This window comes from Netta rufina, assembly GCF_964035555.1.
Source record: "Netta rufina genome assembly, chromosome: 26".
NCBI classification, from domain to species: domain Eukaryota; kingdom Metazoa; phylum Chordata; class Aves; order Anseriformes; family Anatidae; genus Netta; species Netta rufina.
The window spans coordinates 827,316-843,879 of record NC_140150.1 but is presented as its reverse complement, the minus strand read 5'-3'; the positions used below and the strand labels follow the sequence as shown (position 1 = coordinate 843,879).

The 16,564-nt window shown below is 52.3% G+C and overlaps 1 protein-coding gene and 1 long non-coding RNA gene across 2 annotated transcripts; both read right to left on the bottom strand.

Moving 5' to 3' along the window:
- Positions 1 to 2,321: 2,321 nt before the first annotated feature.
- Positions 2,322 to 16,461, bottom strand: PFKFB2 (6-phosphofructo-2-kinase/fructose-2,6-biphosphatase 2). The gene is made up of 14 exons (XM_084301700.1): positions 16,338 to 16,461; positions 15,657 to 15,782; positions 15,468 to 15,564; positions 14,761 to 14,827; positions 14,531 to 14,605; positions 14,369 to 14,425; positions 13,562 to 13,686; positions 12,992 to 13,199; positions 12,658 to 12,804; positions 11,698 to 11,802; positions 11,067 to 11,196; positions 10,170 to 10,232; positions 9,445 to 9,518; positions 2,322 to 3,274 (listed from the first exon to the last, which is right to left on the bottom strand). Exons 1-14 carry the CDS (start codon positions 16,408 to 16,410, stop codon positions 3,251 to 3,253), a joined length of 1,371 nt encoding a protein of 456 aa, XP_084157826.1. The 5' UTR covers positions 16,411 to 16,461; the 3' UTR covers positions 2,322 to 3,250.
- On the bottom strand, positions 5,304 to 7,582 carry LOC311218828. Its single transcript, XR_014619130.1, has 3 exons — positions 7,451 to 7,582; positions 6,075 to 6,097; positions 5,304 to 5,550 (listed from the first exon to the last, which is right to left on the bottom strand). It is a non-coding gene; the product is annotated as an uncharacterized lncRNA (long non-coding RNA).
- Positions 16,462 to 16,564: the final 103 nt, after the last annotated feature.

The following is a 16,564-nucleotide window of genomic DNA, read 5'->3' as shown; positions in this document are numbered from 1 at the left end:
AATTTCAATTGATCCAACAGAAAATAAATAAAATAAAAATAATTAAAAAAAAAAAAAAAAACACTTTAAATTGGTTATTTAGTAAAGTGGCCTGGCAGCAGCAGCAGTTCCAGGGTAGAGCATCCACTGCCCCCAGCCCACCTCTCCTGCTCCCAAGGGCTGGGGGCACCTTGCTCCCTACGCAGCCTCTTCCTTCAAATGCTTCCCACAGAATTCCTGAACTCGGTGCTATCTCCCCAAAACCATCACACCACAGGTAGTTACAGCAAATATTAGTGGAACACAAGAGGAAGCAGTTTGCTTTTTAATCTCTTTATTGTAAATAAACACTCATGGGATATTTCTGCATAAACGCAAAGAATACACAACGCACAGCACAGGTTTGCATACACTGCTTTTTTTTCCTAAAAAGCTTAAAAAAAATAATCATTAGAAAGCAGTAATGTAGCAAAATGGCAAGGAAACATGGAACATCCACCTCGCCATGCACGCCACGCAGAGATGCAGCTTGCGAGCGGCGCTCAGCGATGCAGCAGCAGCGAGGCGCAGCGCTGCCAGCACCCCGAGACCAGCACGGGGCAGGGCCCCAGCCCAGCTGGCAGCAGAAATTGAACAGATTTTGCACGGGTGATGACATTTTTCTCAAAACCAGGACGTAACGCTGCTGTGACAGCAAGTGCCCAGAGCGCAGGGACGGCATTCACTGAGGCAGTGCTCACTGCCACCTCTGACACTGACCAGGGATGAAAAAAGACAGGGAAATACAGAAAAATCACAGAATCACAGATCTAGTCTTGGTGCAACGCTCATGAAGCAGACAAGTCCACTTCCACACACCTACACTCAGCCCTTCGGGAGCTACTGGAGTGCTTTGAACAGGGCTTGGATCTGCTCAGCCAAACACAACAGCTCTGCTATGACCAACAGCACAAGCCCCTGCTAATCTTAAATTCATGTAAATTGTGCAATCTTTGTGTATTCTGGGGTATTTGCGTGAATAGTGCCAAGGAAATCAGGTGGTTTCAAGGAAATACCTGGCACCCACCCGGCCGTTTGGGCATGGGGAGAGGCATGCGCTTGCTGGCATCACCCGTACGTGGTCTCCACAAAATTTTCCAATGCCTTGCTTTACAGACACACATATTTACACCTTTTACAAGTGAAAAAGCAGGAGGAGAAGCTATAATTAGGCTTTAAAGCACTGAGGCTCGCATCCTGACTCCTGCGGGTGGGTCTGGGAGGCTCCATCCTGATTTTTAGCAGTGATTTAAAAGTTGTGACTGCCAATGTATTAGCAGCTACATTCGTGAGTTCTGGCAGGTAAAGAGAGACATCTGTCTCGGTACACTCATTAGCCACTCACTGATACAAACAGAATTAACTCCTTATCACCGTGTGTTATGACAGCGTGTTGTGCGTAACGTCTCACAGTGTTTCCACGGGCTCCTCCCGTGCAGCAGGTTTGCAGGGGCAGGCAGCCCATCCCGGCACCACTTTGTGCGTTTATTACTGCAGAAAGGGACAGAAAGCATCAGCGAGCACTGCTATGCTATGCAGGCTATAAACCTCTTCCTTCATTTTTTTTTCTCCCCCTTTCCGTCCTTCCCTTTTTTTCTGGTGTATTTCTAAGCACCGTAACCGTGGCCCTCTCTGTCTCAGCTTTAGAGAATTAAAGCTCAGGGAATGTTTAAAATAACTGGCTCTGAGCTCTCCAAATCCCCAGGTAAACCTCAGGCTTCGGGCTGCTGAGCTCTATGGCAGCAAGGGCAGAGAAAGCCTGCATTTCTGGGGCTCAGGTGGGGTGTGCCTGGCATTTATTTACGCCTTTACAATAAGCGGCCTGGATCCCAAAGGTTGCTCAGACAGATCCTGGAGTTACTGGAAGCAGCAGGTCCGTAACAGCCTCCTGCTTGCACCTAAACACTCATTTCTTCACCTAACCTCGGGACTGCAAGCCTGACAGTTCTGTCTTTGTTATAAAAGACAGCAGGAGTCAGAGAGCAGCAGGAGTGAGACAAATGGAGTTTGGCAAACACCAGCCAAGGCTCGTGGGACAAAACTGAACATCTGGGGGGTCGCGTGCCCCCCAGCTCAGCAGGGTGCTCCAGCAACTGGCAGCCAGCGCCGCAGGAGTTGCACCATGTCCTAGGTACTAAAAGAGCTTCAACCCTCTGAAAGGCAGCGTTAACCAGCAGTAACTTTCACAGCTTAATCGTGTGCAAGTTTAGAAATGTGCAGCGGGCCTAAAGCTTGGTACAAGAGACAACAAATAAAAAACCACGTGCTGCTTACAACCCTGCACGCATGGCCTCCTCCTCACCTCACCCACAGCCTCTGAAAACAGTAACTTGAGAAATAGGAAATGTTCTGCAGAATTAATCTTACTCAACCTTGGTCTACAAAGCAAGCCCCGTGGATGCACTGCTCGTGTGCGAGCACGCAGGGACAAACATCCGAGCTTATTTTGAGAGGTTTTGGCTAAGGTAAAAGAAACGAGACATTAAATGTGGAATGCAGGAGCAAGATAGTGCAGGGCAGAGAGAGGATTTTCTGTTGCAAGAGAGAAAAGCATCCACAGAGCCCAGCAGAAAGCAGGACAGGGCGAGGCTTGCAGCAGGGGCAGCAGCACTGGCAGCTCGGCAGTTTGCAGAGGGCAGCGGGCACTTCTGTCCCCCCATAGGGGGCTTCTCCTGGGATCAGCCGACCCCATGCACACCTTCTGCATTGCCACGTGCAAAAAAAAACCAAAATGTTCCCAAACCAAAGGAAGAGGCTCAGGTCTGGGGATTCAAATCAGCAGCCACAAAAGCAAAGTTAAAAGGGATTAGGCGTGCTGAGAACATCTTCCAATAAAAGCTACTTCAGCAAGTACAGAAATGTCCAGAAAACAGCTTTGTCCTCGCACACGCTGCAGATACTCACGGCATCCGACGGGAGGAGAGGTGCAGGGGATGACCCCGACCCCCGCGGGGCCGAGCAGCACGCACCTCTCCCAGCAGGCTCGGGGATGCGCTCGCTCCCGCGCACACATGCACATTAAAAGAGGTTTAAAAATCTTCGTGATAAAATCTCCCCAGTGTCACTGGTAGACGTTTCAGCATTTGGAAGGACAGGACACAGAGGCTGCGAAGCACACGAGCGAGGACACCGCTGGCCGGAGCGCCCAGGGCTCACTGTGCTCCCCGCGGTGCCGCCGGCTCCAGGCTCCCCGTGCTCCTCCTGGCTGCCTTCGAGGTGAAGCCACTGGCCTCTACATGGCTAAATCAGCCATCCTCTGTGAATAAGAGAGAAGTGGTAAGGGTTATCACACGGCTAAAGAGCCCAGGATGGACACAGGCACTGTGCAGCAGTCTGACAGCACCACACAGCCCTGCTACCTGGTAGATCTACCCGAGGCAATAACGAAGCCACTTGGTACTGGAGGTTACTTGGTTTTATTCACCTTCCCCACAGGAAATTACACTTCCAGGACAGATGTAGGAAACATTACAGTAATAACTTTGCATATTAGCCACGATAAATACTTCTAGTTCTGATAAAATGCCTTCCACTGCCTCCCTGAGGGTCGGAGAGAAGACGAGAGCACACTCGTGTCAGTACAAGTGAGGTGGATATGTACAAACGCACAAGCACGTAGATTAAAACCTGGCAGCCAGGATGGCCTAAAGCAGCTGCTGCTCACTCCATGGCTTGGAGCAAAGCAAATGATCTCAAGGGAGCTGAGCCCCAACGCTCAGTGACTGCTCTGCTCGGCTGCAGCGTTTTTGGAGGCTGCAATGGATGTGCCAGCCAGGACGGGCAGTTTGTCTTGTAACCCAACCAGCGCTGTTTTGCAATAAGGAAACAGCAGAGCTGTCACGCTGACAATTAACAATAAGCATCAGCAGTTCGATCCAGCATTCAGGAAACTCAGACCCCACATTCTTTCCATTTGCAATTGGAAAAAAATAAATAAAAATCTGAACAGCTTTCCTGACAGCAACACCCAAAACCATCCTCAGATAGAGTTAATTCACAAGAACTGCTCACATGCTGTTTTCTCAAGCAAAACACCAAGATAAAGACGGAATTTGTACAGGAATCAAGGAAGTTGGACCAAGCTCCCTTCCAAGGAATCTTTTTTTTCTTCTTTTTAACAAAGGGAAAACAAACACTTGAAGCACAGAGTTAGAAAAGTAAATTTTCAAAGCTGGCATATACATTCATTTTCTAAACACAACTCCTTTTGGTTCAGAGTATAAAGGCAAAGCTGAGCGGGTCAGTAAGACTCGCCTTTTGGCCTGTAGGCATTTTTCTCTTATTCGATTCTAAATTAATGCTACTCAGCATAGGAACAATCTGATGACTTATCAGATTTATTGCCAGCTCCCCCCACTCAGGTTCTTCCTGCTTTTCCCCCAGTCTTCACCATTAACTCTGAAGCCCGTGGAGACAGGCAGGGTCAGGAGGAAGGTCCCAGAGCTCACATCATGACCCGCTGGGCAATTCCAGGGAAAGCCCCAGCACCGTGCGAGGCGCTACCCCAACACCCGAGCTGACGTTTTGTGCGCTTCTGCAGCTTTGGCAGGACAGTCCTGCTGCTTCATCATAAAGACAGCTCCTCTGCAGCATGATTAAGGATGTCATAAAGCCAGGGAACAGGAAAGATACATTTAAGATCAATCGTCAGATCAAAATTGGCCCTTTTTATCCCAAGAAATGCATACAGTTACTGGCTGTGCAGAAAGGCCGGGGGGTATCATTGAAGAACAGTTGGAAGAGCTTCACTTTGAGGATAAAGTGCAAAATCTGACTTTTGGCAAAACCAAAATCTGTTCATCCAAATCTCCAATTACATTCCAGCAGGAGTACTGAGACGTGGAGGAACACCACCAGGGCAGAAACCTTTCCCCCTCCGTTTCAGCAGAAGCCGTGCCTGGGTTCCCCCAGCCTCCAGGCAAAACCCAGGCACAATCTCCCAGCCGAACCTTAATCTTCTTTTCTTGATTCACCAGGAAACGGGACTGGCTACCACTTTACTTTCTTTACACTAAACTCAGGTCTTCTCTGAATTTGAAGGCAACGCACCAGCGGCCAAGAGGATTTGCCGGCAGCCCCAGAGCAGCAACACCCAACACCCGCCTTTGTGGCAGCACGGGTGCAAAGCCCAAAACCTCCCAGGGCCACAATGTTTCCAAGGACAAGTAAAAGCAGGCTGGAGCTTGGGGGGCATCCTGAGCACACGGGGAGCAGCGTGGCACTGTGCAGGGAAGCCAGGCACGGCGCCTGCCCAGAGCCATCCCACGGGGAAACAGCACGCTGTACAGTCAGGTCCACAGAAATAAACGGCGACAAACTTCTACAAGACAGAAACATCAACGCTGCACGTCCTGCATGGGGAGAAGCATCTGCTAAGCCCAGAGAGGGGTCGTGTCGAGGGAAGGCCTCGAGGCCAGCGGGCGCGCAGCGGGGCACGGGCACCCCTGGCAGCAACAAGGTCTCCTCCGCCCGCCTCACTCGGAGGCCGAGAGCGAGCCCGGGGTCTCCTGGGTGATGCTGGCTGCTGGCTCCCTGGAGAGGGGTGACAGACAAGAGAACATCCTCCCGTTGTGGTGGGAGAGAAGCCAGCCCTGCCCTGCTCACCCCAAAGGTGCCCCCGCGGGGCTGTGACAGCGAGGAGGCGGTGGCGATGCCACCGGCACAGCAAGGCTCGTTCACGAAGCTGCTTTCCAAGCGTGCTCCCCACGGCACAAACCAGAGCCCCCTTGCCATGCAGCTCGCTTTGAGACGCAGGCATGCAGCACAGATGCCTCCTGCGAGGCCCCGTTACGGCAGCACCCCAAGGCTGACAGCGGGGATGGGACACAGACAGGACTTGGGGTGCTCAGGGCAAATTCCAGCATCCTGCTCTGGGGCCATGCACGTGCACCAGTGGGAGCCCTGCAGAGCAGTGGTTCCTCCTCCATGAGGGATTTTTACACAGCCAGACCTCCTGCCCCGAGCAGGCACCTTTCCCCAAAGCTCTTTCCATGCACCTCGAGTCCAGAGGCCTACCCGCTAACCACAACACGCAAGCTGCTGTCAGCGGTACTCACAGGCAACCATTTCCCACTGGAGGCTGCAAAGGAAAAAGAAACAGCACAGGAGAGCTTGTAGTGCATTTTTGAGATGGTTTGGGAGCCATAGGAACAGCACCGAAGCCGGTGAGGAATGAAGTGAAGCAACCCGAGGGGCTCAGGGCAGGGAAGGCGCCGCGGCCTGGTGGGACAGCTGCTGCCACAAGCCATGCACGCCGCCTGCTGCGGCACCAGCTGCCTCCATTCAGGTGAGAGGCTCAGAACAGCACTCCCCATCCCCACCCACACCGACTCCAGAAGGCTTTGAAACGTTTTTTGTGTTTTGTTTTTTTTTTCCTCAACGCTGTGCTACGATTGCAAGACTGCCAAGAGCGGACAGCCAGAGCAGGGACAGCTGCAGGGACCTCCAAGGAACCTGGCCCTTTTCCCTCTGACCGCTTACTCTACTAATAGGAAGAACAAGAAGCAGGGATGGCTGAATAGCTTGGAAAACATCGAGCTGAAAAGTATCCAAGATAAGAATTGTTCTCCGTTATCTTAAAAATTAAATAAACCCCCTTACAAAAGAGCCACCCCAGGCTGTCCTGCTGCAAGGAGCTGCACCGAGGGGAACCCAGCCAGGAGCCCCGTGCATCCTCTGCCTCATGTGAGGGGAGGCAGCGTGCAGCCTGTTCTGCCTCCCAGGCACACAAAGACTCCTAACTGAGCAAAGAGAGACAACTTTTAATGAGCAAAGAAGCAAACAGGGCTTCACACACAATCCCAATGAGGTCTTACGTGCTGGGCCCAGGAGCTGGACTCAATGATCCTCATGGCTCCCTTCCAGCTCAGGGTATTCTATGACTCCATCGTTCTTTCAAGCCAAAAGAAATGCCAGCTGCCAAAAACCAAGCAGCCCCCAAACACCAGAAGCCCAAACATTGCTTAACCACCTACTGATGGGATCTGTAGGAAAATGTGCTCCATCACTATGAACACAAAGCCTTCCCAACCTGCAGTGCTACAGCTAGAGCAACACTCGGCTGTCACTGTTAAACCCTACCAAACCTGAACAGAGAACTCTTCATCTGTAACTCTTCCCAGACAAGTTCTTGCTGGAAAGCAAGATGCTACCCAGAACCAACCACCTTACAAAAACCCTGTGGTGCTGACAGGAACTCGCCTGCATGGAGCCTGATTTTGTAACCCTCTGACACCACAATTCTAGTTTCGTGGGGTGATTTATTATCATTATTATTTTAAACAGGGCACCTAATCCAGCATGATTTTTGAGGGGAATCAGTGGCAGCATCCCAGACCCCAGCAGGGGATTCCAACCAGGGCCAGCGCCACGGCGGGGTGACAGCGGTGGCACTGGGGGTGGCCGGGGAGGGGTAGCAGAGGCAAGGTACCACCTGGACAGAGGCTGGCAGCCGTGGCCGACCAGATCCACCTCGAGCTTCCAAGAAGGGGAAGGGCCCCAGCGGGTCGGGGGGCTTGCTCCCAACGCTGTGATGCCGCGGGCGCTGCTCTGTGTCCGCGCTGGCCCGCGGGGTGAGGCTGCTCCTTCTCATCCTCGCCGGGCTTTGGCTGGCGGGGAGGTTGTTCTGAGCAGAGACAGAGGATGTTGCGAGGCATGGAAAAGTGGAAGCAGAGTTTACAACCACGTCACGCACCTGCAGGCACCTGAGAGCCTCCAGCCACTGCCACGAGCAGACGGTGGCCAAACAGCGCCGGGCACGCGGTAGGAAACGACCTCTTTGTCGGCTGGTCAAGCCCAAAGTCTGCTAGCAGTCTGCTTTTTCAGCAGTTTTACTTCTCTCTGGGATTCTTTATTTTTTGCTTACTTATTTTTACCATCAACTTCAGTTAAAAAAATCAAGTAGAAAACTTCCCTTATTTGTACTTCTGGCCTCGAAGCAGCTGCGCTCCCAAGTAAGCACAAACCACCAGGAACAGCCTGCGGCTCCTCAGAGCAAGCATCAATGACTGCAACGCAGGAATCACACAGAAGTAGCTAAGCAATAAATGCCTGACGAGGCACCACCAGAATGGAACCACAAAAATCTCACTGAACATCCTCATTTTGCATTTGGCATCTTAGCTCTGCAAGCCCTCCAACTAGAGACGCATTTTCCAGGTTTTCCACCTATTGTTTAGGATTCCTTCAGCATACAGGAGCTCCTGACTCTGCCCTTTTTATGCCAGGACACAAAAATAACTGTATTTGAGGCAATTGGCAAACAACTTTTCACCTTTAGAGATCTTTATAAAACCTCCTACAACAAGAGGCAGCAAAAAGCCTAAATGCACCAAAAGAAAGCAAAACACGATCAATTAAATCAGATCTACTCATAGCAGTGAGCTGGTTTGTGGTGTTTAACTGGGGAGCCCAACTGTAAGCAATTCTTAAATTTCATTCCCTGACACCTGTGCGTGCTCCGAGCTCAGTCCCTCTGCAAAACAAAACCATGCCTGCAAAAGCGAGCACCGAAAACAGCAGCAACTCCACAGATTTGGCACATATCTGGGGGCTCTGCTGAGCCAGGCAGATGGCTGAACAGTTGCCCGAGTCACTGCAAAGGCAGGGCTTCCTCAACAAAACCAGCTACTGACTGGGCTGGAAGCACTGCACGTTCCCGCTGCTGCTGCAAGAAGATCCACAGAGCATGGGAGGCAGCACGGACCTCAGCTCCTGCTCCCTACGCTTTGGACACGCGTACAAGTTTAGCAGCAGCACAGCTGTAACCTGCACGGGAACCCTGTACAATGCAGTGAGAGCTGCAGAGACGAGGCAAAGAAAGATCCCCACATCCCTCAGCAAACCACAAACATCACAAACCAAGGGATGAATCCTGTGCTTCCCACCAGCATGCACAGCAGCAACCCTGTCCTGGAGGCTGCCAACCCCACCAAAAGCCACCCCAAGGCACCAGCCCAGCCTCAGCGCCCAGCCTGACGCCGCCTGTGACTCTCTGAAGGAGACAAAGCTGACGAAGACAGCAAGAGGAATTCATTTTAAATACTCTGACATGTCTTTTGCGAATTACCACAATCAACACAAACAGACGTCAACAAACGCTTCATTAAAAACCGAGAACAAGACCTGGAAACTAAAAAGTACATCCTGACCACACTGACTTCAGCTTCTCTGTTCTGCTCCCTAGCACAATTCTTACAAATATCTCCCTCTTGTTTGGGAAGCACGTGCGATTCTACCAACCATTAGTCCTACTTCTGGGGGCTATTTCTGAAGAAAGTCTTTCTGGTCACTGAGAGCAGCCAGCCTCTTCTAGCAGGTATTTAAGAACCTTAAGAGTTTAAGAAGTTATTGTCTCACTTTATTCAGAGAAGGAAAGTGTTTGGTGACTGCCTGAACCAAAAGCCAAAATTCTGCACCAGGACTTACTGAGTTCAGAGAAGGTTTGTCGCGGTGGGTGTTCACTGCTTCCACGTTCAGGTTAATTGTCTCCACTTTACAACCTTTGCCAAAAAGACAGAGAAGTTTACATAAGGAACTGTAATTTATTTTGTACTCTATTTTTTAAAACGTATTAAAAAGAGCATGTCAAATGAGCAGAAGTAAGCTTGTTACTTGTTTAAAAGAAACAAAACAAAACACCAGCCAAAAACTCGTAAGCATTTCATTCCAAATTAACTGAGAATTTACACTTAAATCACTCTCTGGCTTTGACCTTCACTGTAAAAGCATAGTGACACCTTGCAGGCAGCCACATGTCAAGTGAACTCCAGGCTTATCCAGCAAAGCTGCTGTTAACTCACTGCACCCAGAGACAAATCCCAGCGTGAGGGACAAACAGGCCTCTGCATCGACAAATAAAGCCCAGAGACAGTTGTAATTCATTTAAGAGAGAAGCTGTGGGAGACCACTTGTGTCCCCACATGGATAAACAAAACCCCCAAACCATCCACCCCCCTTCCCTTGGCCCCCCCAAACCTCCCACTCTTCAGTGCCTTTTTGTGTTCAGAACATCACCAGAAGCACTGAGAGCCTGTCCTGCTGAGCGTGCATACAGACAGCGCCATCAGGTTCATATAAACCAGGGAAAAATAATAATAAAAAATAAATAAAACCGAAGGAAAAAAAGAAAAAAAGTATCAGGAGGCACGTACCATATGCAACCGGGGTGAGCTTGAGGATGGTGTGCAGGGGGCATCGCAGGTAGGGCAGCTCATCTGTGAGAGAGGCAGGCGTCAGCCGCGCACCTTATCCCCTTTTCTTTCCAGTAACAACTATTTCAGCGCAGCCACCCGGCCGCCGAGCAGTGGACACTGCCATCCAGAGGAGCCTGCCCCAACAGCAGCGCAGAGAAATGCCTCGGCAGAGCACAGCTCTGGCCTGCATCACGGAGCGGGGGCACGCACCCTCCATTCCCCCAGCCAGCAGCAGCCTTGAGCAATGCCTCGATTTCTTAGGGGCTGGGGTTTCGGCTGCCTGATCGTTTTCTTGCTTTGAATAATGTTAAAGAGTACTTTTTTCCCCCCACTATTTATATCTCCAAGCCAATCGGTACGTTCCACCGTTAGCAAAGCAAGGATGAGCAGTGCTGAGAGTTTTGCACTGAATTTTACAGGTTCACTGAGTTTTAACAGAACACCTCGTCTCCGGCACACCATGCGCTGGATCAGCACCACTCAGAGGTGCAGGACCAGAGGCAAGCCCTCACAGACTACTGATGTACCAGAAAACTGTGTCCTTATATGAAAAATTAATCCCATTGAGATTTTGGGAAGGCTACTGGTTGAAAAAGCTGCAGAACCAAGGGGTGAGCAGAAAAGCAGGCATCAAAAGGACAGCTTTCTGCCGCTGCACCCATCGCAACCAGAGGTTCCTGCGAAGCCCTGCTGCAATGCAACAGTTAAAGCATTTCACAAGTGTTTTTATTTCCTTTTTAAGCAACTCCTCTGCTGTAAAAATCAAAACAGCAATTACAAGCCACCCTCCCAAAAACTCTGAGAAGGAAGCAGAAATAGAAGCCAGCCCCTAACAGCACGCGCTTATTTTTGTACCTGCGCTCTTGTCAAGAAAATAAGCCAAGAGGCACCTCATAACTGCCTGGTGGCAGATAACGAGGACGTTGCCTTGACGTTCCAGCTCCATAATTACCGGCTCCAGGCGCTGAACCAAGTCCTGGTAGGACTGAAAAAACAAAACAGGAGTTTTGCAAGGGGTTTTATAAACAGACGCTGAAAGCAGAAGTAGCAATTAGCACGGCTTCGCATTTAGGAAAATATCAGTTAAAACAAACTGCAGAAGTGATCCAGTAAATACAGGGAGGAAAAAAAAGGAAACAGCATGAGGTGAAATGGATGTCAGCAACCCTCAGGTTACTGGGAGATTCAGATTACCGGTAACTCCATTAAAATAAAATAGAAAAAAAAAGTAAATGATACATTTAACGAAGGTTGTGAACTAAAACCGAGCACCGAGGGACTCGAGCGGCCCCAGTAGTACAGCATCATCAGCACAGCGCTGTAACACACCAAAATACCTCTCCTCTACAAGAGATCTGGGGATCCGTGGTTTCAATTCCTAACACAAACAGTGGGGACAGAAAGCTGAAACTAAGCAAAGCCCTTCACACATCAGGTATCTGTTGGGCACACACTGTAGCTCATTGTTTTTCCTAAGTGTTTTCACCTCTCCTCCAGGATAGCGATAAAGGTATTTTTCTTGATCCCTCAAGGCAAACTCGTCGGGATACTTGGCTTCAATTTCTGCGTAGGTCATTTCTTCACACACCCCCTGGAGGAAGCAGAACTTGTTACAACACAGCTTGTTTCAACAGAAGTACAGAAAAACAAAGCATGCAAACATGCACAAATAGCATGGGACCGGTATCAGAAATCCTGTTTTGGGATGAGAATTTCAGAATCAACACCATGTTTGTGCATCACGGGTCCACGGTGGCTTAGAAATGACAAACCACATACACCTGATGTACTTGCAGTATTGGCAAACATTGAAATCTCCAAACTCTGCTGAGTCCCAGAGCTGAGCAAGGCACTTTCTGTCCCCCTGACCCCAGCACGAGGTGCAGAAAGAAGCAAGCAGCCCGAGAGCACAGCACCAGCAAATTCAGGGAGCTGGAAACACCAAAGAAATCACCCAGCACAACTGGTAGATGTGCTGTAAATTATTACCACTCGTTTCCTCATTTTTAATTTGAGATAACATACTGATATTTCAGGGCCGTGGGCTTTGTTTTTATTGCAAATTGTTTGCAAAGGATGAAAATGAGCATTTATTTCCACAGCAACAATCTTGCAATTTCTTTTGCCTGAAAGAACTGGAGTGGGAGTGTTAACCTTTGTCCACCCAGGACAGCTTTACAGCCAGGGCCACAGAGGCGTGGGATGTTTGGTGCTGTTCTGTTTCTCAACACCAGCTGCTCTGCAGCGAGGTCTAACGCTTCCAGACATTTTCAGCCCTGCACCAGTGATCCTGAGCCTCCCAATAATGGCTTGAGTACGTTATACAGAGCTGTAGCTGTATAATAGTGCATAAACCCACTCTGTGGGTTTGTTTTTAACATCACTTTCCATCTGGGAAAGCTGAAGGCTGCTGGCAGCGTTGAGCTCCCCCCGTGCCCTCACTCACGGCATCGATCTCGTTGAGGATCTTCCACTGCTCGTACGTCACCCCCAGCGACTCGGCCGTCTGGATCGTCCTCTTCAGCTGGCTCGTCCAAACCTTCAGGTCGACGATTTCTTGCTCCTCGATGAATTTCTTCAGAGCCTGGGCAAACTGGAAAAGGCCAGGGGAGGTTAGCAGAGCGCAGGAAGCATCGTTTTGGGGCCCGCCGACCCCTCCGCTGCCGCGACAAGATCCAGCGCCGCGGGGCCGTACCTGCGCAGAGCCAGGTGCCAGCCTCGGACCGTGCTCGCACGACACTTTAAACAAACAGCAATCCGGCTGGTGCCAAAAAACGTACCTGCTTCCCTCGTGGTGACAGACCAGAATCCCCACCAATCTTGCCAACAAGATTATATTCACTCTCACCGTGTCGGCAAAGGTAGATGGTACGCGGCTGGACATGAATGTTCATTAGGTAATAGACGATTTTACTCTGGATGTAATCCTGGACTCTGTTTACTAGGAACCGCTGTCCCACATTGATCACTTTAATGAAGGAAAGATCTCTGGAGTCAACATAAAATAAGAACACCCACACGACTGGTTTTAAAAATGACACACGTGCATCTGCGGGTGTAATCTAGCTATCTACCCTGTGTTAAAGGCATCAGCGCTACCGCTGGGCTGCCTCAGCAGGCAGGAGACACACTGAGCTGCCGTGCTAAACAAGGAGCAGCGCTTTCAAATCATCCCTCGGGGCCCGAGGATATCACCTTCACGCGAGCAACCTCGCTTTGGGAGAGCAGAGGCTTCAGCACAAGCACTGCAGCACCTCGAGCCGGAGGACAAAAGCGACAAAGCAAAGCAGCTCACGCCTTCGTGCACCGGAGCGCGAGGACAAAACGCAGCCCGGGGCCTTGCTCCTTACTTGTCATACTCGTCGGGATCCAGGGGCTGGTAGGTGACCTTGTAGCACTCGATCCTCTTCAGGAAATCATCCATCACGTTCTCCCTGTTTCTCTCCGGGTAGTCGGGGCTGGAAACTTTCACCTCCTGGCCAACAGACAGTGCCACTCCGTGAAAAGTCAAGCAAACTCGACACGGAGCAAAAGCGCTGCTGAATAACGTTATTCTTCTCTTCTGAAACAAGTAAACATTGTCTCAGGCCGCCCTGTGGAAAAACCTGCTCCTGGCAAGGCAACAAAAGGCGATTCTGGAGGCACGCTGCAGCGCCTGGCCCCGGTACAAACACAGCTGGCTCGCCATCCACCCGGCCCCCCGAGCCGCTCGCTGCCTGCCCTCCCCTGACAATACAGCCACGCTCAAGGTCAAACATTTCTCAGCTCCCTTGGATTTCCGGGCTAAAAAACTGCACCTTTAGTTTCCGCCAGCCCACAAACCTTAACTGCTCATTTGCGAGGTGGGAGGCAGGAACCCAGACCGCCAGCGTTTTTAGGCACCAGCCCTCCCCGCGCTTCCCACGGGCTGCAGTGGCGAGGTGACAACCGCAGGGCTTTGGCCTGTGGCTGCCCTCCAAGGGAGGCACCGGCTGCCCAGCCCCGAGCAGAGGCGGAGGGGATGTTCGCAAGCTGCCAGCCCGAGCGGGACACAGAGCTCCCTGGTGCTGGGCACACCCCTCATGCCCACAGCCTGCCGGCGTTCCCGTAAGGCACCGGTGACCTTGCACCGATCTCCTGCGGGCACAGGGAGCAGGGCTGGGAAGAGCCACACGCACCAGGATGTTGGCAGCGATCACCTCCGGGTCGTCACAGACGGACTCCACGAAGAACACCTGCGAGGGAGGCGATGAGATGTGGCTCCGAGAACCCGGAGCTCTGTCCCGAACCGGGATCGCCCGAGGGAGCGGGAGCGGCTCCGCTACAGCGGTTCCAGTTACCTTGAACGCGTTTTCTTTAGCAAAATTTAAGATCAGGTCCCGTCTTTCTCGAGTTGTGTTGGTCGCATCAAACACCTGGGGAAAATAAATGGCAATGAGCAAGTTTATCTACGGCTTTGAAACCAGCCCCAAACGAGCCGGGATTACAGGCGGGTTCCCAAATGCCCTGGGCAGCTCCGAACAGCACAGACATAACCCCCCCAGGAGCGTTTAGCTGAGAAGAGCCTTACAGCGATCTGCCCGCACTCCTCCAGGAGGTAAGCCTTCACATCTTGCAGAGCCACCAAGGCACAGCGCCTGCAGGAGAGAAACACGTGCTGCCGCAGCAGATGTACAGCACTCAGATTTCGGCTCCTCTGAATCACCGCTCTGGCACCGATACGGGGAGAGATCCAAACACCTCTCTCCCTGCGTGGGGCTCGCAGCCCTGCTGCCTCCTGAGTCCCTGGGGCTCTGCAGAGCTGAATCCTGTTTAAATCCCCGTCCTCCTATGCCCACATCCCTGCTCTAGGAACGCTCCCGTCGCTCCCTCTGCCAGCTGAGGCTCCCCGCAGCGCCCAAGCCGTGGCTGCCCTCACGAGGCCAGCTCCCACCAGAGACCCTGAGGGCACAAATCTACACCTGGTGAGACCACAGGGGAGTTGTACCCAGAATTTCATGCACCTCTGGGCACCCAGAGCATTACATTTCACGCACCTCTGGGTGCCCAGAGCCTCACTTTTCATGCACCTCTGGGTGTTCAGACCCCGTTCTTCGCATCTGCCTATTTTTCCTGAAGTCGGTGACAAAATTTCCCCAAGGAGGCCCTTCGGCAGGAGCCCTGCACGGGCTGCACTGCCTCCTGGCACAATTTCGTGGGCACTAACCGCTCCTTCGTGCACGCACACGGGCTGCCGACACCTGATAATAACCAGACCTGCGCAGCGCCCCGACTTACTTGCGGATCTCCATGGCCTCCTTGTTATCGTGCCTGAAGAAGTCATAGGACTTGTAGGACTTCACCGCTTCCCGGCGGTACACCCCTAAATTAAACACTTCACACACACACACAGGGCACACCGGTGAGGGCGGCAGCGCTCGGCCACCAGCCCCCGGCCCCCCCCCCCCGGCCCCCCGAGCCCCTGACCTCGCGTGGGCACCCCGATCCAGTTGAGGTAGCGCGTCAGCTTCTTGGAGACGTAGGTCTTGCCGCGGGCGGGCAGCCCGATCATCACGATGAGGGTGGGCGAGTTGGTCATGTAGGACGCCCAGGCTGCGGGGACGGCAGGGGGGCAGCGCATCAGCGGGGGGCTCAGGGCACCGACAGACAGATGGACGGATGGATGGATGGACGGACGGATGGACGGACCCTTGCAGGACACCCAGCGGCCGTGCCCCCGCTGCTAACGCCGCCGCCGGCAGCCCAGGAGGCGATGAGCGGGGCTGCACCTGCCCGCGGCACCGAGGGGACCCCGGCACCGGGGGGCTGCAGCCGGCAGTGGGGGGCTGCAGCCAGGGACACGCGGCGGAGGGAAAGGGCTTTTTTCCCTTTTCCTTTTTTCCCCCGTTTCCCCTTTTTTTTCCCCTTCTCTTCCCTTTTTTTTTCCCCTTTTATCCTCTTTTTTTTCTTTTTTCCCCCCTTTTTCTCCCCTTTTTCTTTTTTTCTTTTTTGCATTTTTCTCCGTTTCCCCCCCATTTCCCCCTTTTTTTTTTTAATTTTTTTCCCCTATTTTTTATTTTTTCCCCTTTTTCCATTTTTTTTCCCTCTCCCTTTTTTTCCCTTTTCCCCTCTTTTTCCCCTTCCCCCCCCACGTCCCCCCGCACTCACAGCACTGTTTCTCCCCGCCGCGCAGGGCCCCGCTGCTGCCCCGCACGGTGCCGCCCGCCCGCGCCGCCGCCATGGCCCCTCCGCGCGCCGCATGCAAATGAGATGCAAATGGCCCGCGAAACGCGCGCCGCCGAGCGGGCGGCGCGAAGGCGCCCCGCGTGACGTCACAAAGGGGGGCGTGCCCGCCGCGCGGACCAAACCGAGGCTCGGCCGCCGCGCGCGCGCCC